Source organism: Lissotriton vulgaris, chromosome 1_1, assembly GCF_964263255.1.
Source record: "Lissotriton vulgaris chromosome 1_1, aLisVul1.2, whole genome shotgun sequence".
Classification (NCBI taxonomy): domain Eukaryota; kingdom Metazoa; phylum Chordata; class Amphibia; order Caudata; family Salamandridae; genus Lissotriton; species Lissotriton vulgaris.
The window spans coordinates 809,523,323-809,544,072 of NC_141685.1; the positions used below are offsets into that span (position 1 = coordinate 809,523,323).

Consider the following 20,750-nt stretch of genomic DNA (forward strand, 5'->3'; position numbering starts at 1 on the left):
GTTATGTAAATCCGTCTCAAACATGGTGATTGGCTTTAGGGAAGGGAATCTTGTTTTAATTTGTGTGTAACCCCATAGCCTACTTGGGCAACACTTGTGTAACTTTTCCCTGTTTATGAAAAAAAAAAGACAGCGACATGTATGGAGGTATAAATACAATGTTCGAAATGGTTGCAACTATGTTGATGAAGGTGGAAGCCGAAACGCGTCCTGAGAGACTGTTGTTGTTTTACTCACCCGTAAATTACAAATCTTCAGAGCACTGAGTGCTGCACCTTCAACTATTCCTGAGAGGATTCTTGGTAATGTTTGATGTAGGCGGTGAGACGCATTGAGAGGCACCACCAACGATCAGGCGCAGTCAGGCATAGCCACATTGGAGAGGAAGCGGAAAGCAGCCTGTCAGACCCCGCACAGCAAATTGGAGTGCAGCAGTGAGAGAGCCAGCACCAAAGGCAGGAGGACCAGTAAAGGCAGTCGGAGGATGGTCGAAAACGGAGCACCGCTGCTCGGAGGTGCGTGACTCTTGTGTGCTGAGCGCGTACTGGACTGCGGAGTGAGGCGCAGCTTAAGAGTGTTGGGCGTTACACCATAGCCGTGATTTTTGAAAGTATCACGTGAACGGGAGAGGCCATGACGTAGAACACAACTTCGGTGTTTGCTGCAAGACTGTTACGGTCTGCTATTATTTTTTCGGATACAGCAGGACAGAGTGCAAACAATACCACTGGGAGAGCACCCAGAGGCAGTGACAAAGTGTACATGCAAAACAGAATGTTAGAAAAACTCAAAAAGACCGAACTAACCAAATGGTGGGAATTTGAGTCCCTGCAAAAATATCTGGATATGGGGAGAGTGCCTGGAGGCCTGAGAATTCAAACAATGCAGAGCCATGAAAATCCTAATCCCTAAATGCTAAGAGAGTGGGCAGAGCATAATGCCAATATCGCTGCAGGGATTTTTTTTTAATCATCTTTTATTGGCATTTGTGCTATAGCAATACATACATGGCCATGTACATTTGCGCTGGTTCAAACGTGGTATGTTTTCCCCCAAAACTGTTTCATAACAAACTATCCCCCCTCCCCCCTTGAGTTGCTTGCTAATAGGCGGAATCCGTATAAAATGTACAAAGAGGTTAGCAGATGTAAGGGCCCTGGAAAATGGTTGTTGCCCCGCTGTGTCCTTCAGGTGTGTGGAGCAGGTTGCTCTATTTGCTTGTCTTCTGGGACCAGTGTTGCCACCCTCGAGACATTTCATTCGCTGCTAGCGTCTGCGTCAGCTGCCACTAGTTCCCCCACAAGATCCTCCCAGGTTCTGGCCCTTTACATTTTGCCTATTCCCCTACTGGCCTCTCGGAGTAGCAGTCGCCCTTCCGTCGCTGCCCATCGTTTTAGCTCTCTCATCCAAGTGGTGAATCTTGGTCTGCCCAGGGCTTTCCAGTTCCTGGCTATCTATCGTTTAGCTAATATAAAGGCCGTGTGAGGGAACCACCCTAAGAGGAAGTGTTCTGGGGTCTGTGGAAGTTCTTTGTTGATCAGAATATCTCTGCAGGGATGATGAGAATCCTGATAAAATACGCTGAGATCGACAGAGAGAGGATCCTAAGTGAAATTAAAGATATAAAGGAGAAAATTGAAAAACACACTAACAAGTAACTAGTTCAATCTCTAATGAAAGCTATGGGGGACAGACTGATTGCATTGGAAGATGGAACAGTACAAGAGAAGCTATGCAAATTTATTAGGGACCGTATTGACTATGAATCTGGACAAATTTACACCTTTTGTGAAACGTTTTGATAAACTACGGAGGCAGAAACTCAAAGGGATGGCGAGAACCCAGCAGGAGCCCTCTACCAGTGATGCTAGTACATCAGATACAGATCATGAAGAAGGTAGAAGAATGGGCGGACATACCACACTTCAAGATGAGTTTGATTTGTTAAAGATGGGCAGGAGAACAAATCACAGACCCTGACGAGGCAACACACGACAAAGAGGCAAAGGAAGAGCAGAAGAGATGGCCAAGGAAAAAGATAACGCCGAAGACTGTGGTAGTAAAGTGACGAGAAGCAACATGGGATATCGAGTAAAGAGACCATGACGGTGATTTATCTTTTAGATATGATACTTACCGATGAGGATCACAAAAACTTGATATTGGGACTATCATACTGTTAACCATAAAACTTTGATCATGTGGGAACCAGAATTAAACTTTTCATGTTTGTTAGGAAATTAAAACTAGCAAAATTTTTATAAAATGAGTACTCCCAAAAATGTTACCTCTGCCGGATTGTTACTGCCCGATTGTTTTGCAAAACTTTATTGTTTGGAAAGTTAATCACCCCACGTCAATCTAAAAAAAAACATTCGCTAATCACCCCACGTCAATCTAAAAAAAAACATTGGCTAAAAGCAAAAATATTTTTTTCTGTCTTAAAATGTACACATTAGTTCCTAGCACTTAAGAGACCTACTTTGTGTGTGGATGTGCTCCTTGTGAAAGGGCAGAATGCCGACATTCACAATGAAGTTATGTGGGCTGTCCCACTTCCTTATGCTGTAGCTATAGTGGTCAGGAGAAAAACGTCCATGACTACAACTACAAGCTATGGATGAAGCGGGCTGGCTGAAAGCTCCTATAAGTTAGTGTATTATACATATAATTTTTGTAAAATCAAAGGACTTGGCTAATGTCAGACCAAAAAAGGATGCACTTGGCTACTTAGCAAGCTCACAGTATTATCTGGTTCTTGTACTTTAAAAGATAACCTTACTCTCCTTGAGTCACATAAGTGCCCAAGAACTGGTCTGAGATTAGGACTGAGGTAATGTGGCTTGCTCTTCTTAAATACTGCTTCCCATGTTCAATTCAAACAACACCTAAATGAAATGCTATTCTGTGCTCAGATTCTGGCTGACAATGTTTGTATACTAGCCACTTTAGTGTGAAGTAGTGAGTAAGCTTCCAAAGTGCACTCTGAATTTCTGACTGACTGACTGGTCTGGCCGGCCTGTTTACTCGCTTCTTGGTTGTTCACCCATATGTTCAGTCACTCAATCGCCCACTTAGCCATCATACCCACACCTGCTCTATCACTCAGTCGCCCAGTGACCGATGCTGCTCCTCGCTCACTTATTGACAAACTCACTAAGACTAACCTACTGACTCTTTTTCTCATTTATTGTCATGCGCTCACTCTCTCACTTAAATTTTCAGTCACTGCTACGATGACTCAGTGAGTCATCTCACTCATTTGTCAGTCAGCAGCCATGCTTTCTTGCTCACTCAACTCCTCAATTTATGAACATTTACCGTTTCTCCATCATCTCTTTCCTCTGAGTACATTCCATCATCATGTCGTTGGAAGAGGGGAGCTTGACGAGTCCTACATGAAAAGAAAAAAAACATCCATGAAGACAAAGTACTGCATTCAATGATTCACTGTTAACAATGAAGTCAGAGTGCCCATGAAAAGTAATACATTGACAGACTCTAGTACTGTTTTTATATACACTTTCCACTGCCAAAGCTGTCCCTTACCATCTCCACTGTTAGTGGTATGTGGTAAGGAATGAACAGCCAAAACTTTGCAGCAGTCCTTTCTGCACACCTCTCTTATTCTCCACCGCATTTAGAGTGAGGGATGATGATTTGATGGATGATGAAGCTAGCCCTCTCTCTGACAACAGGAAGGCCTTTGTGCAGATCAGGTACTGGTGGAAATGATGTTTGGGGTGCCACACTGAAAAGGGAGGTACTTAGATGCCATGTTCACTGCCTTTTTTCATGTTCCGGTCCACAAAGTGGATCTATTCCCCAATGAAATGCTAAAAGAAAACCATCTGCAACAACATGCTGATGGATGGAATGCTTCAATTAATCTCATGTATGAAAAACAGGAGTGAAAACCCTTCAACCTTGTTGGGATTGGGGTGGAGAGATATATACAGCAAACAATATCCCAACTGGTATTGTTTTTGGACAAGTATAAAGGATATCTATACAGCATTATCCATCAAAGAACAAGGAAACTCAATTTGATTTTCATATGTGCTCAAGGCATCATTTTATCAGCATTTTTACGCAATATAGGGCAATGTAGTTACAGTTGATATCAGCACTGTAATTTAATAAATAACAAGTGACAGCCCAAAGATGTACAAGGTGCACGAGTGCAAAAAGTGAGTGGCACTACGGCGACACAAGTGACAGTGAAAGCAGCGTGAACGGCGCAAAGTGTTGGTGAAAGAATTATATACAGTGGTTAAAAACAAAGTGGTTATCAAACAGTTCAATTTTTGTTTCACTATTTTTTCAAGAACCACTAAGTAAGGGGCGCCTAATGTCTTGCTGGAAAGTCGACGGTGTTTCGATCCATATGAGTAAGGATCATCATCAGAACTGAGGGGCTGTAAACAGTGCGTTAGGAAACTAATTAGAAGCAATAGCCACTCCCGAACAGCGGTTTACCCGCTCATCGGAATACTCCGAGGACAGAATCACCCGTCTCATCTCTCCTTCCACCCCGAGATCAGCTCTCAACCCCGATCGGACCACACGGCTCCAGAGACCCCTGATTTCAGGGGAAGTTCTATAGTTTGCTGTGCTGTTACCTGGAAGGAGGAATCGCTGCTGCAGAAGGGAGGACCCAGTCAACACCTCGCGGAACCCGCTTCGCGGGTCCCGCATCGCCAAGGTCGCCCAGCCGAGTGTTGTTACCTGCAGGGTGTGTGCGCGAGTGACAGGGCTGCGAGCGCTGGGAACCGGGACTCACTCTCCCAGGAGCCCCGGCGATCCCGAGGCCAAGTCACCTGGCCCGCTCTCCCTGACCGCCCCGCCCTGCAAATCAGCTGAAAAGGAGCCCGCCCAAGCGGGAAACCGGGAAGTTCTATAGTTTGCTGTGCTGTTACCTGGAAGGAGGAATCGCTGCTGCAGAAGGGAGGACCCAGTCAACACCTCGCGGAACCCGCTTCGCGGGTCCCGCATCGCCAAGGTCGCCCAGCCGAGTGTTGTTACCTGCAGGGTGTGTGCGCGAGTGACAGGGCTGCGAGCGCTGGGAACCGGGACTCACTCTCCCAGGAGCCCCAGCGATCCCGAGGCCAAGTCACCTGGCCCGCTCTCCCTGACCGCCCCGCCCTGCAAATCAGCTGAAAAGGAGCCCGCCCAAGCGGGAAACCGGGAAGTTCTATAGTTTGCTGTGCTGTTACCTGGAAGGAGGAATCGCTGCTGCAGAAGGGAGGACCCAGTCAACACCTCGCGGAACCCGCTTCGCGGGTCCCTCATCGCCAAGGTCGCCCAGCCGAGTGTTGTTACCTGCAGGGTGTGTGCGCGAGTGACAGGGCTGCGAGCGCTGGGAACCGGGACTTACTCTCCCAGGAGCCCCGGCGATCCCGAGGCCAAGTCACCTGGCCCGCTCTCCCTGACCGCCCGCCCCTCATGTTCCTCCCAACCAACGCCTACAAGAAGTGACGTGCCTCGCTGCGCGGGAGCGCGCGGGAGTGCCCGGGGCGAAGCCCGGGCAAAGGGCGGGCCCTCTGTGGCCCTCAGAGGCACGAGAAGGCGAGGCGAGGCCACCCCCCTAAGGTTCGTCGTCTGGGATTAGTAAGGTACAGAACTCTATTAACCCTCATTACCCCCAGGTCTTCTGCCATCTGCCTGTGGATCCTGACACATATCTTGGTCAATTGATTCGGTCGTTTGTAAGAGGTAGGCATCATGGTAAGGAAAAAGCCCGCATCTGCTGCGACGGAGCCCCTCAACACAATGCTCTCATATGTGGTTCAAAAAGTCAATAAGATCAACAATGAGAGGAGGCAATCGCTAGGCTTGAGCCAATTGCCAGTTCTTCCGTTAGAAAGTCCGCCCGCAAGGGCAACTGCTCCAGAGTTACTGACCACACCGCCAGATTTTCCCCAGTCGAATAGCCTAGTTCATATCCCACAAGACTTGGCCAGCGATGTAGAAGATCCTCATGTTTTGGTTAACTCGTCGGCCAATAACGGCAACATCTCAGAGTATAATCACCAGTCATTTTCCATCGAGGAAGTACCGTCACCGGGGCAGCCCGTTCCACGGCCAGTGAGAACCTGTAGAAAATCTCACTCAAAGAGAGGGGGGAAACAACAAGGCAGGAGAAAGGCAGCACACCACCCCCAAGACGTGAAGGGCAACAAATTGACTTCGATGCCGAAGCAGAATCCAGACGTATTATTGATGATGAACTCTTTAATCGGATCCAAGATATGATTGATATAAAAATTAGGACAATCATCAAGCCCTTGATTGGTAAACTGGACAAATTAACTTCAGAGGTTAAGAAGGCGGGGGGTGCACAAAGTAATCTGGTGGTAGAGGTGGCCAATCTATCTGCTCTTGTCACAAAATTGGCATCGGGAGCCGTAGAGGCTCTACCAAATGAGAGTGTCCCACAGCCTACACTGCCAGAGGGGCCCTTAGCAGTAGCTTCAACTCTATTAACGGCTCCCATTCAGGACCTAGCAGGCGGAGCCGCGCCGATATCATCATCAGGGGACATAATTGGGACAATACATGAGGATGTATCAGCCCAATTCATTTTGGAAGCCTCCCCAGTTGTGCTAGTACTAGCAAATGTCCCAGTCTTAGCACAAAACAAAATAGAATCGAAACAGGACTTGAAGGATAAAGCTCTTCATTGGCTTACTACAAACATGATCATGGCCCCCCAAGGGATGGATAGTTTAGCAAGGGATATTGTTATGACCAGGAGGGTACCTTGGATTGGGTCCAATCCCAAAAAATGTAAGGGGGACTGTGTGATTATAAACTTTGCCAACACAGAAGTCCTTCCAAAAATTTTGAATAACATCTTCCCACCCCAAAGGCGGAGCGGCTCTATAGTCCCGCTCACCCTAAAATTCTTCTATAGTGAGGCTCAGCTCCCTACTTTTTCTAACCCTACTAGAGTTAGGAGAGCGAATAACGCCCCAAACTGGGAAGGCGGTTTTAGACATAGATTCCCCAACGAGCGCCCTGGGCCTATATTTAACTTTGAGCACGGAAGATCTAACCACGCGCATGAGTCAAATTTGTGGCCTCCCATGCCACCAGACCCTGCCGTCAATGGTTGGGGCCCGGGTTGGATGGGCCAAGATCCCATGGGGTGAATCAATAGGTTCGTACCATGGGCGAGAAACGACTACTTTCCGATACGCCCAAATACCCCTTTACCTATGTGGAACATCGCAGCTATGGGTCAAAGTCAGGCAGCTACCCCTTTTGATTGGGGGGGCGGATTGGGGAATAGGTATGCTCCCTTAGCGGATCTAAACAACTGCGATTGACTTAAACCTTGCAATGTCCGAGCAAGTGAGTCCATAGCTAGACCCGAAATAAACCTTAGCCAGTGTTACACCAATGATGATCCCCGCCTGCTTACATTTTATGAAACACCTGAGAGTTATGTCTCGTTGGACAACCCTGGGCTATCATACCAGGGGGAGGGTTGCATAGCGTCAACCCTGAACATCGTTCCAACACAGAACGCACCTGAGGTAGCTCAGAACAAGGCGGTCAGATCCTTAAGCTTAGCTGAGGGGTGTTTGTTGGGGGAAAAAGAGCTGAGGTTACCTACCAACGCCTGTAAAATCATAACATGGAACATAGCTGGCTCATCTGCAAAACGACAGGACAAAGCATGTGTGAGCTTTATTTCTAAGCAACATATAATTGCCCTGCAAGAAACGTGGGACATATCGGCTAATTTCTGGTGGGATGGATTCACCTGCTTCTCTATCCCTGCAGTCCCTAGCCGCATGGGCAGAGCTAAAGGAGGTTTGGCCATTATGTTTTCTCTAGATCTGAAGGGCACCTATAGGCAGATAAATACAGATTCCGTAAACATCCTAATGGTTGAAAGGATGACTAGTAACAATTGCAGGACGATATATATTAATTTTTACAACTCTAGGAACAGCGAACACAGTGGGAGTAATGTCGCTAACCTAGATAATATCTTAAATAAAGTGTCTCAGAATATCTATTTAGTTTATGAGTTTATCCTATTAGGAGATTTTAATATCCATCTATGTAATTTGGGTTGTATGGGAAGAGGTGACAATGTAACTGAGGGGGGCGAGGAGGCTCCTCGGGGCCCCCACTTTGAACACTCTACAGAGGGGCCTGAGTTAGAAGAATTATTAGCAAACCATGACCTTTATGAACCCGATAAGGGCGCTAGGGCGCCAACCTACATTGGCAGTCACCATGGCTCAGTGATAGACTACATCTTTGTTTCACAAGGTATTTTAAACCGGTCTATGGTCTATTGTACAGTCATAATACCCTACAGTGACCACAACCCTGTACTACTTGAAGTGGCCTGGGGTGGCCAGATGGGAGCACCGCCAAAAGCACTTAAACCAGCACACCCCCCGAAACCCTGCGACCAAGACAGACGACTGAAATGGGCCAAAGTGATCCCGGATGATTTCTATGAAATAAATTTTCCAAAAATAAAGGACAAAGTGGCCATCTGTCAAAAATCGGGGGCGCAAGGTAAAGAAATTATAGAGGCTTTTGAGGAAATTTGTGGCCAGGTGGCTAAGGATCTTTTAGTCAAACCAAAAAAAGGATTTTCTGGAACAAAACGTTGGTTTGATTCTGCTTGTTCAAAAGCGCACAGAGCATTGTTGACAGCGTTAAAAACCTCTCCCAGGGCTGGGGAGGATATTGTTAGATTAAGGAAACGCTACAAGGTTGCCATTAAGAACCGCAAAGAATCCCTTAAACGCGAAGCATGGGAAAATCTCCTCTCAGCTGCAGTACTGAAGGACAGTAAAAGATTCTGGGAGATCATTAGACAACCTTTATTTTCTGAAGACAATAATGCGCTTATGGACTGTGTGATCACCGACGACAAATGGCTAAACCACTTCAAAAATGTATATGAGGGTGGGTCCAAAGGAACTGCAGATGTTTCAGTACCTGCTATAGTGGCAGACCCGTTGTTCTTCAACCCCGAAGAAGTAGAAAAAGCCCTGATGGCCACAACAAGACATAAAGCTCCCGGCCCTGATGGTGTTCCCGCTGATTTTTTCATGTACTCTCCCAAACTGTGGTCGGCGGTATTGTCAAAAGTGTTTAACGCAGCCAACAACCATGTACCCAGTTCTTGGGCCACATCCACCATAGTCCCTATTTATAAAAATAAAGGCCAGCGAGATGATCCCGCCTCCTATAGGCCCATATCTCTTTTGGACTCAACGGTAAAAATATTAGGCAGAGTTCTTCTAGCCAGACTTAATGACAACGTTGAGAGCCGTGGAGGGCTGTCTGAACTACAATATGGATTCAGAGAAAAAAAGGGGACGATCGAACAATGTATAAACTTACATCTATTAATTTCTAAATATACAGTGGCAAAGGAGGGCTCCATGTTCCTTGCATTTATGGACCTCTCCTCTGCCTTTGATCTGGTGAATAGGTCGAAATTGTGGCAGTTATTGTTGGAGATGGGCATTGATGAGTCTTTGGTTGTGTTTATGGCTAAACTGCACCAGGAGCTTTTTGCAGCTGTCCGAGTCACAAATGATGGCAGATGTACCCCCCTGTTTAAATCCCTTAAGGGGGTGCGGCAAGGCTGTATTCTAGCCCCTGTATTATTCACCATCTACATCAACAGGCTGGGCAGTCACCTGCAGGGACAGGCAGCCGACGTTCCGCATGCAGGAGATGTGAAAATTCCAGCGCTCCTGTATGCGGACGATGCAGTGCTGATAGCCCGCACTGGGGTTGGCCTACAGCATCTCCTGGACGCTTTTGGTAGCTTCATGGAGACGCTGGACCTTAAGGTCAATGCCTCTAAATCACACACAATGGTCATGGGGCGTGAATGCAACAAAAAAAGACACAAAACATTTTTTTGCAGGGGAGTCCCGGTCACCAACGTGTCCACATTTCCATACTTGGGGGTAATATTTGACCAGAAAGGAACTTGGGGCCCTCAGATAAGAGCAAAAAGATTGGCGGTAATAAGATCCTCCTCAGCGGTTTTGGGCTTTGCTGGGAAGCTAGGGGCTAGGCCCATGCAAGCTCTTCTGAAAATCTACAAGAGCAAACCAGTGGCCATAGCGGCCTATGGTTCCCAACTATGGGGTTACGTAAACCTGGATCCAATTCAGAGAGCAGAAAATAGATTCATTAGATCCTTGCTCTCAGTCCCGCAATCCACCCCAACGTATTCCATCCATAAGGAGGTGGGTCTGCCCTATCTGTCTGATACCCTGAGCCTTGCTCCGCTAACTTTGTGGTTGAAATTGTGGACAAATGATGACCTACCTCTGAACCACAAGATTTTGCACGATGTCTTATCTTTGGATAAATACACCAGTATCCCTTGGTTGGCATACTTAGCTAAAACCCTTGCAGATCTGGGTCGCCCAGATCTTTTTCATCTCCGGAAAATATTAGGAGACAGGACATAGTAACCATCAAAGAGTTATTTAGGGATAGGCAGGAAGCACGGAGGGAGGACCTCGAATTGTTGAAACCTGCAGTAAGGGCACATAACCTCCTGGTTTGTACACCCTCACTCGCCCCCTACTTGAACTTTGTCACATTCCCATATCACCGGTTTTTATTATCAAAGTTCCGATTTAATTTGATAAATTTTTATTTAGGTTCATTTAAGACCTGGCAGAAGCCTGAGCAGGCCCCACCGTGCTGCTGCGACAATTTTTCGGTGCAGGATACTCTGCACTTTGTTATGTTTTGTAGTATATACCATGAGCAGAGAAAGAAATATTTGTTGCCTATTTTGAAAAAAGCTGGTTTTGTCCAAGTAAGACCAGCCCTGCTCTTTTTACAACTACTACCTAACATACATGTTACTTTTTGTATGGCAAACTTTCTGGTAGCCGCAATGCGGGCGAAACCTGTTAGCCATAGCTTACTTTAAAACTTTTCTTGTTGTTTGAGCATGTTTACGTGATAGATTTGTATAGAAATATTTTATCCATGTCTAAAATTTTTCTTCTGTTTGTTTATTAGGTTTCTATGTGTGGGAAATGTAAATAGATGTATAGTAGGCATTGCATTGCAAAGTAATTATTTTTTTCTTTTATGTTCTTTGTATGACTTGTAATAAGTCGAATAAAGATATTCTGACTGACTGACTAACTCCTGCTCCCAGGCACTTGTGACACTGAAGATGATATTTTGGGCACGATAGTTTACCTACATTGAGACTTCTCCTACCGCCAGAACCTGTGCTTTTGCTTTTAGTTTCCTAACGCACTGTGTACAGCCCCTCAGTCCTGATGATGATCGAAACACCGTCGACTTTCCAGCAAGACATTAGGCGCCCCTTACTTAGTGGTTCTTGAAAAAATTGTGAAACAAAAATTGAACTGTTTGATAACCACTTTGTTTTTAACCACTGTATATAATTCTTTCACCAACACTTTGCGCCGTTCACGCTGCTTTCACTGTCACTTGTGTCGCCGTAGTGCCACTCACTTTTTGCACTCGTGCACCTTGTACATCTTTGGGCTGTCACTTGTTATTTATTAAATTACAGTGCTGATATCAACTGTAACTACATTGTCCTATATTGCGTAAAAATGCTGATAAAATGATGCCTTGAGCACATATGAAAATCAAATTGAGTTTCCTTGTTCTTTGATGGATAATGCTGTATAGATATCCTTTATACTTGTCCAAAAATAATACCAGTTGGGATATTGTTTGCTGTATATATCAATTAATCTCAGCCACTGGCACTTGCTCGGGCCGTATTCCAATCCATCATTTTTCATCCACCATGTCCCTCTGGATAACGGCCCGCCTTATGCAAATCACTACTGACCCTGCTCCTCATGGCAACAGTCTGTCCCAACTGCCAAGCTAGGTCCAGTCCAGTAGGGACCACAAGAGATTACAGTCTAGAATTCGACCTGGAATGTTTGCTAGTGGCTGAGATGAATTCAAGCACTCCTTCCATTACCTTGTTATTTTTGCACAAGAAACCCATGAAAACATATTTTTTTGCTAATGAAAAACTCTCTTTAAGGTTCTGTGATCAACTCGTCTGCCATGGTCCAAGCCATAAGCAACCTGATTCTTTTTTGCCTGTGGCGGATCCGGGTGGAAAAAACAGCAAACTGAATTGCTCAATAAGCCCAGAGGGGCAGATTTACAAAATGTTCAAGAAAGGCAGGGCAGCAAGCAAAGTTGCTGTGCTGCACTGAGTAAGATGGAGTCTGCAGACACTCACCATATCAACTAAGATATGCTGCATTTCTGCTGCCTCCTAGCACAGCTGCACTGTGTGCTGCCTGGCACCAATGCTATGGTGCAAGGGTGCCTGCGTTAGGCAAAACAAATTTTGTGCAGGACAGGACACCTTCATTCACAAAAACAATCCTTAATGTTGTTTTCCTCTTTTTTATGTGTGCAGCAAAATGCAGCACATGTGGAATGAGGAAATAAGGAGAATAGTTCTCCTTGTTATGTTTCACTGGGGAAGGCGTACAATTCTGACTTACTCCCAGGATTACAAGTCTTTGTAAATCCGGTAATGCTGTAAAATCAGTGGGTGGTTGCATGGGAACTATTCCTCCCATCACCTTTTGTGTGTTTCATGTACACCAATAAGTGACAAGGGCATGGGTAGACTGGGATCCCATGCTCACTGTGTCACTGGAACCAAGCTAAACGTGGCTGATGAGTCCTTATCTAAGTGACACCAATCCTAGGTTGCTTGTGTGCCGCTTTGATGAGGACCTGGCCTGGAAGTTTGGGCTAGACTGCTCCTATGAGGAGCAGGTTCAAAGCTGATTTGCATATGCATAGGTCTAAACTGAGATGGTATGGTAAGCAAAAGAACGATGGGTGGGACGCTACCCCGAGTAATTGACCGTGGTTAGGCAAATTGCAAGCATTCCTCCCATCACCTTTTGTGTGTTCCATGTACCAGCCTAAGTGGAAAGTGGCAGATGAGGGTCCTGTGCTCACTGTGCCACTGGAACCAAGCTATACCTGGCTGATGAGCGCTTACAGGGGTTAAACCAGTTCTGGGTTCCTTGTGATCAGGTTCGGTGAAGACCTGGCCTGGTACTTTGGGCTGGACTGTTCCATGAGGAGCTTGGTCAAGGCTGATTTGCATATGGCTGGGTGCATACTGAGGTGGCACATTGAGCAAAAACGTGATGGGTTGGTATGCTCCCGCGAGCTATTGCCAGTGGTTAGACCAGAGGTCTCCAACCTTTTCTGTAGTGAGAGCTACTTCTGATGAGCGAAAATCATTGTAAGCTACAGAAGGCCACGCAACTCACACATTGTTACTAGGTGCCCCCACACACGGGCTATTTGGCTTTAAGCCTAATGGCCACAGAGCCAGATCCCATGGTTTGAACACAATACTTTGACTAGGGGCATTATCACAGGGCTGCTACGTGTGTCGGTGACAGTGTGGTCTTTTGAGATCTATGAATATGTGTGCATATGAATGGGATATGTTTGTACGAGTGACTGAGACTGTGTTGTATGTAGTTGTGACACACAACATATCTTTCGCCATATGTGGCACTGTTACATGTACAACTCAAATGGGAGAAATTTAAAGTGCAGAAAAAAGTTGTGCAAAAATGTTCAGAGAAGGGAGAACATTTCTGCACTTTAAATTCCTCCAACTGATAAAAATGGCCATATTTTTCACTTATAAATATGGCACTGCATCAAGAAAATTAAACAGAAGAGTTGATTTTATTCATGTGGATTCCATAAAACTCATCATTTAAAATTTCTCCTATTTCCAAGTGTCACATTTAGAAACACCAAGGGGCATATTTACAAACCCCTATCGCCACTGGAACGTCACTTTTTAGGATGTTCATGTGGCAATAGGGTCTTTGCCTCATTTACCAGGCAGTGTTATGCCATGTTAAGTGGCTTAATGCTGCCTTGTAAATAAGGCCCCCTTGCACGCTATGCTTAGCATGAACTGGGAGGACAATGGGTGTTGCTGTGGGCGTTCCACCTCAACACCCATTGATTCTGATGCTGCCTCCTATTTACATGAAAGGCGTATATACGAGGCAGTGCCAGAATCAGGAGCAGGGAAAACCTGGCCCTACCCTGGAGCAACGAGGAGAAATGTTTCATTTCTCCTTGTTTTTGCTGTTTTCATGTGTGCTAGGTTGTACAACGCACACGAAAACAGCAAAATGTCAATGATTGTTTAAGTATATAAAGACACCCCTTCCTGTACATAAACAATCATTTGGAAAAAATGCTGTTTTGGATATTCTGTGTGTGCTGCATTAAGCAGCTCACATTGATGTAACAACGCAGCATTTAAAGATTGTGCATGTGCAGGAAGGGGGACCTTCCTGATCATAAACAATCTTCCCCTGAACGCAGGTGCCCTTGCACTATGGTGCAAGGGCACCTGCGTTGGTGCTAGGCTCCTAAACTTACTGCCCGCACAGGGGGGACGCAGGGCTGCACCATATTCTTGTAAATATGGTGCAGTCCTGCATTTCAGAAATGGCGGAACGTGTCATTAGGCAGAGGAAGCTAATGACACGCCTGCCACTTCTTTGTACTTATGTCTCCAAGCATCTTGTTTAAAGAGGCCTGAGGACATGGTGTTTGTTTAAATGGGAAGAATTTTAAGTGAATAAACATGCTTCATAAAACATTAAGAGGTATTTTAACAGACTTTTATTTTGGAGTTTAACACTTCAGTTCGTCACCTCTGTGCCCCAGCCTGGCCCATACATCTGACTGGGCACTGCTCATTTTCAGGAACTGCTATCTGCAGCCTGATAATAACAATCTAAAGTAAATACAGTCTTCCCTTAACATTAAAAGAACAAGCATTTGCAATGCAATAGGTCTCGCATTAGGAAAGTTTGAGCTATTGGCATTGTAAATGACAATTTTTTTATTTATATTTTGTTTTTGAAAATAACTAAATTAATAGCTTTGTCATTTACAATGCCAATAGTTATAACTTTCGCAAATGTGACACCTATAGCATTTGTAATGCAATATGTGTTGTATTTACATGACTTACATGTATTGATATTACAAATAACAATGGCTTTTAATTTTTTTTTAATAGTTAATAATTAAATAAAAGTTATTGTAATTTATAATGGCAATAGCTTAAAGTTTTGTAAATAACTTTTGTGAAGATTATGTTCAGTGTATTTTATTGTGACGAAATTCCAAGAACAGAAGTGAAATATTAACATGTTTTTGTTACATTTGTAATAAAGCTTCAAACATTGAGAGAGCATATTTGAACCAGGTGTTGTTGAATGGTCGCAGAGATTGATGATGTGGTGGCGCTGAGTGATGTTGTGATGGCAAACGAGTGATGCTGTGGCGTTCAGTGATGCTGTGGTAGCACATAGTGATTTTGTGAGGGTGAGGGAGTGTGAGGGGGTGTAAAGGTGAGAGGGGGTGAGGGTGTGTGTGAGGGTGAGGGGGTGTGAGGGTGAGGGGGTGAGAGGGTGAGAGGGTGAGGGGGTGTGAGGTTGAGTGAGGGGGTGTGAGGGTGAGAGGGGGTGAGGGTGTGTGAGGGGGTGTGAGTGTGAGGGTGAGTGATGGGGTGTGAGGGTGTGAGGGTGAGGGTGTGTGAGGGTGGGGGGGTGAGGGTGTGTGAGGGTGAGGTTGTGTGAGGGTGAGGGGGTGTGAGGGTGAGGGGGTGTGAGGGTGAGAGGGGGTGAGGGTGTGTGAGGGAGAGGGGGTGAGGGTGGGTGAGGGTGAGTGAGGGTGTGTGAGGGTGAGGGTGTGTGAGGGTGAGGGTGTGTGAAGGTGAGGATGTGTGAGGGTGAGGGTGTGTGGGGGTGAGGGTGAGGGGGTGTGAGGGTGAGGGGGGTGTGAGTGTGAGAGTGTGGGTGAGGGGTGCAAGGGTGTGAGGGGGAGGGTACACGATTGGTCCGGGCCCCATGCTGGTGGGCTGAGTGCGAGGCCCTGGGCAGCTGCCCACGCTCCCCATGCCTAGCGCCGGCCCTGCGTATACGTACCTGCTTTTGTTATGTATATGTCTACTAGACCTCAATGAAACGTTTGTTGTTATCCTATCGTTTAAGCTATGTTTTTTTTTTAACAATCCCCCCTAATCTGTTGTTAACCTCGCCTATCCTTTGACAAATTTCTACCTCACCTACAGCTCAGCCCTGAAGCATGTTCCCCTCACCAGCCACTTTATATGCAAATGTATATGCTTTTGTAGTGACCATGTTTATCAGACCACAATGGAACGTCTGTTTTTATTGTATTGCATATTCTGTGTTTTGATCAACTCTTGGAATCTTGTTTAGGCACCTGTGAAGCGCTCGGATACCTCCGGGTCTAGCCAATGCTATATAAAACCTGTAAAATAAAAATAAATAAATACCCAAAAGGAACCTCCGATCTTCTAACCTCGAACTGGCCAAAACCCCTCGCATCCGCAGAGCCAGAGCAGGTGAAAGATCCTTCTCACATTGCGGCCATAACCTGGAAAGAGCTCCCGGCAGGCGGCAGGCGGCAGGCGGCAGGCATCAGACTCGCCCCCCACCCTGAACACCTTCAGGAAGGCCCTCAAGACCTGGCTTTTCAACTAAACAGAGCTGCAGAACCCCCACCCCCTAGAGCCTTGAGACTCTCACGGGCGAGTAGCACGCTTAAAACCCCTGGTTGATTTATTTATTGATTGATTGATTGAAGATCTAGAACTTTCCACTCTATTTCTGAGCTTCGGAAGCAGTCTAATGTGTGCTTGCTCTCAATGTGTGTTTAGAACAAACACACATTGTTTACATACAGTAGAGTAGCAGAACCTAGCATAACATAATGCAAATTAATTTTAATGACACATTTTCTGTAGCTTAAGTACTAGCATTGAAAGATAAATTATATTTACAAACTTTAAGCCCTTCATTTAAACCCCATCATCTACTTTAATAATGCAGTGTCGCTCATTCAACACCAAAACGTCCCTCATTCAAACCCCAAATGTCTGCCATTTTTTTTTCAAAATGTCTTTATTTAAACCCAAAAATGTTCCAGATATTCCATATAATTTCAAACCCAAAGTGTACAACGCCCGAACGACAGTATTCATCCTCAGCACCGCTCAAAGCTAAGTCTCCGTACCAAAACCTGTAAACACCCCCTCCTTTAAATACCTCACACGATTAATATTAAAAAAGTCCCTCGTTTAAACATGTTATAGTTAACAAAAATAACATGAAAGAAAAAAGCTCAATAGACTATTGAACTACATTGCGTCGCTTGTATGGACGAGGGTACCAGGAACTACAATTTCATATAACATCATTTAAAGTGCTAAAAAGGCAGATATTTTGCTGGCAACACACAGTAACACAAGTGAGGAACGAAGGAACAACAGAGATAATAGGCATAAGCTCGAATAAATCTATTTTTTTAGAAGAAAAGCATCGCCTGAGGAAATGCCGCACTCACAGAATTTCCGGCCCTTAATCTAAAACGCTCGCGCACTGCTCGTCGTGTCTTGACGCACGTGCCACTCTCACGATTCATGGTCCGTAAACTCCCGCTAACGAGCTTGCGCAGTGTGGCGGCCATGTCATACCCAGGCAAGATATCAGTATTTTCCTATGCTGTTACGAGATCAAGTACGCATTAATCTTCTCTACTCGAATTCCGAAAGCGAGGCACACTACCCTTTTGCGATCAAAAGCACGTGAACATATTGAAATAATTACATTTAAAAATAGACTATTTAGTGGGACAGAAAATGTCAAGGAATTAGACGTAAAACAAACTTCTTACGCACTATACTATCTAGAAAGAAGTCCAACCAGCGAAAGCCTAGTTATGGGTATAAAAAGATACAAAACACCTTCTGCGGCGTGCGAAAATCTACCCATGTGCATTTATTTATTATTTATTGGGTTGATTATATTGGGGGGGGGGGGGCATTTCCGTCAGCAGATAGAGGTCTGACATCCACCCAATTACATACAGAAACAACAGTGGCAACTACCAATACTACTAGGAACGAGAGTGCCGCCGCGCTGCCCGCGGCGACCCGGAAGCTCTTGGCCGGCCGGCCAATCCGGAAGTCCCGCCTCCCGAGGTCCGCGAGCTGCCGACGCATGGAGCGCCCTGCCGTCCGGTGTAGCCCGGGTCCCCAGGAGGGGGCCGAGGAGAAGGAGGAGTGTGGCGCCTGTTGCGGGCTCCTCTGACCTGAGGGAGCCCCGATTTAGATGAGGAGACGCGCCGTGAGGAGCCCCGCCGGAAGAGCGCAGTTGGTGAGTGGGGCCCAGGGCTGATGTGAAGTGCGTGCGTGCCTGTGTGTATGCCGGGGGGGGGGGGTGTGCGCGCGTGTGTGCGCGAGGGAACGTGTGTGCGCATGCGTGACTGTGTGTGATTGAGAGAGAATGCGAGGTAGGGGATAGTGTGCCTGTATGTGTGCCTGTATGGGTGCCGTATGCCTGCGTGTGCATGCGCGCGCCTGTGTGTGTGTGTGCGTGCGTGCGTGCATGCAGAGGGGTGGGGCTGCCTGTGTCTGTGTGTGAGCAAGGGCTTTGCACCGCGCATGCGCAGCTACCAGACGCTCGCTCCCGAGGTGAAATCTGACCTCGTCAAAGCGTGCGTCTGGTAGCTGTCCACATTCCTAAATACGGGCCACAATAGGTCTGAAGCAGAGACCTTCAATGCTCACGCATTGAGGGTAGGTCTGCTCGACCTAAAAAGTGACCCTGTGTTAATTTAAAAATGAACTCAAATCTGCGACCTACTTTGAAGGTGTCTGGGAGCTCACAATCCACTGATTGGAGACACCTGGGTTAGACATACTGCAAGCATTCCTCCCATCACCTTTTGTGTGTTTTATGTACCCCCCTGGCAAGGGTATGCCCAGATGTGGGTATTGTGCTCAATGCACCTCTGGAACTAAGCTATACCTGGCTGAAGAGCTCTTATCAGGGTGAAACTGGTCCTAAATTGTTTGTGTTCTGAACCTGGCCTAGCAGTTTAGGCTGGATGGTTCCTATGAGGAGTAGGATCAAGGCAGATTTGCATATGGCTGGGTCCATACTGTGGTGGCATGGTTAGCAAAAGAACAATGGTTTGGGATGCTAACCCGAGCAATTGCCAGTGGTTAGACATATTGCAATCATGCCTCCCCTCTCCTTTTTTGTGATTCAACGCCCATTCTCCCCTCTTAGAACGCCTTCCCAGTGCAAGGTAATGCAATGCCCAACTATATGCTGCTTTGTGCTGCTTTGTATTTACTAAACAACACTAAGTGACTTTGCGTAGCTTAGTAAATAACACAAATTATTTGGTCAGGACTGCAATTGACTCAACATCAATGCAAAATCTTAGTAAATCTGCCCCCTAGCTTCTTGTGCTAAACTCGATAAAAAGTTTCAAATGAAGTGACCTGTAAGCTAAATTTGGTTTCTTCAAATGATATTTCAATTAGCTCTCGAAGAGGAATAATCATTCTAGTATATTAACACCAACTTTAACCCACTATATATTCTTATAGTTTCACACATCCGAAATAGAAACAGAAATCCCTTTCATCGATTGCAAAACTCACCCTTGAAAACTCGTGTTGCCCAGCGAGCTTGGAGCTCAGAAATAGGCATTATGGCCCCAATAGGCTGGATTAAACCAATGAATGCCAGCGTCGCCTTTTCCAGCTTTGGAGGGAAGACCATTTTATACAGAGAGGTCTTGTTGCTGCTGACTTGGATAACAGAATCATCAAAGAAAGGGAAGGAGAAGGTGTATCCTGTACAGAAAAAGACCACATCAATATCTTCCTCGATACTGCCATCCTCAAAGATAGCGGCTGTTTCGGTGAACCTCTTCACGTTGGCCTTCATCAGTATTTTCCCAGAAATAATGCGATTGGGCAGGTCATCGTTAATTGTTGGATGCTGATCATTCAGTCTGCAACAAGAAGTATGAAACTGCATATTAAGTAGTAGTTCATAGTAAGCAATTTGCTATATAGTGGAACGAGTTCCGCATGATTTTTTGAATATTTGAGGACAGATATAGGTTAAACATATCTCTTGACAAAGGGAAAACATATAAGCTTCCCTTAACATATAGCACACCATTTAACTAGTTGTGGTCACACTAGCTAGCAGACAGCCTGTTTAAGAAGCAACTCTTACTTGGACATTTTCTAGAATTGTCAACGTACTTTTCAAATCTGAGCTGTCATTGCTGATAGGTGCAAAATAGCTGTTGGCTTTTGGTTCATTAAAAAATGATGTAAGGGGATTTTGAATTAGCGAGGAACATGATTGAGGAGATGTTCCTCAGTACTAGGGCCCACCATTCCATTTACATGCATTACCCACGCATGGACAACTACTATGCACCCTGTATGACATTACATGCTATCTGCGGATGTGAAGCGTGAGAGATGCCTGACCCTGCTCATGTCAGGCATTTTTTTCATGAGTCGCGGAATAATACAAATTCAGGCTTGGGTTTGAGCCTCAAGAAGACTTTATAATGGTACACAATAGAGAAATCAAATTTCAAAAGGCAGGGGGCGTTAAGTTATGGGAATGCCAAGGTAAAGGTGAACATGTAAAGTCCTCGAATGAGTAAGAAAATGAAATAAAATAGGCAGATCAAATTAATATTTTCTGGTAGGAGGTTTTTAAAGTGATTACAGCATCATCAACACCCCTGAAAAGGGAATTAAATGACAGGAGATAATGTAAGGGAGACAGAACTGAACGACTGAA

General features: G+C 45.6%; 1 protein-coding gene across 2 annotated transcripts in view; it reads right to left on the minus strand.

Annotated features, from left to right (window-relative positions):
- LOC147747926 (flavin-containing monooxygenase 5-like) overlaps positions 1–20,750 on the minus strand; it is a 418,557-nt gene that overhangs the window by 31,726 nt on the left and 366,081 nt on the right. For both annotated transcript variants that reach the window (XM_086956872.1, XM_086956863.1), the window contains exons 7-8: positions 19,580–19,935; positions 3,322–3,394 (exon numbers count right to left, since the gene is read on the minus strand). In XM_086956872.1, coding sequence (XP_086812998.1) covers positions 3,322–3,394; positions 19,580–19,935 — 429 coding nt within the window. The remainder of the gene's footprint in view (positions 1–3,321; positions 3,395–19,579; positions 19,936–20,750) is intronic.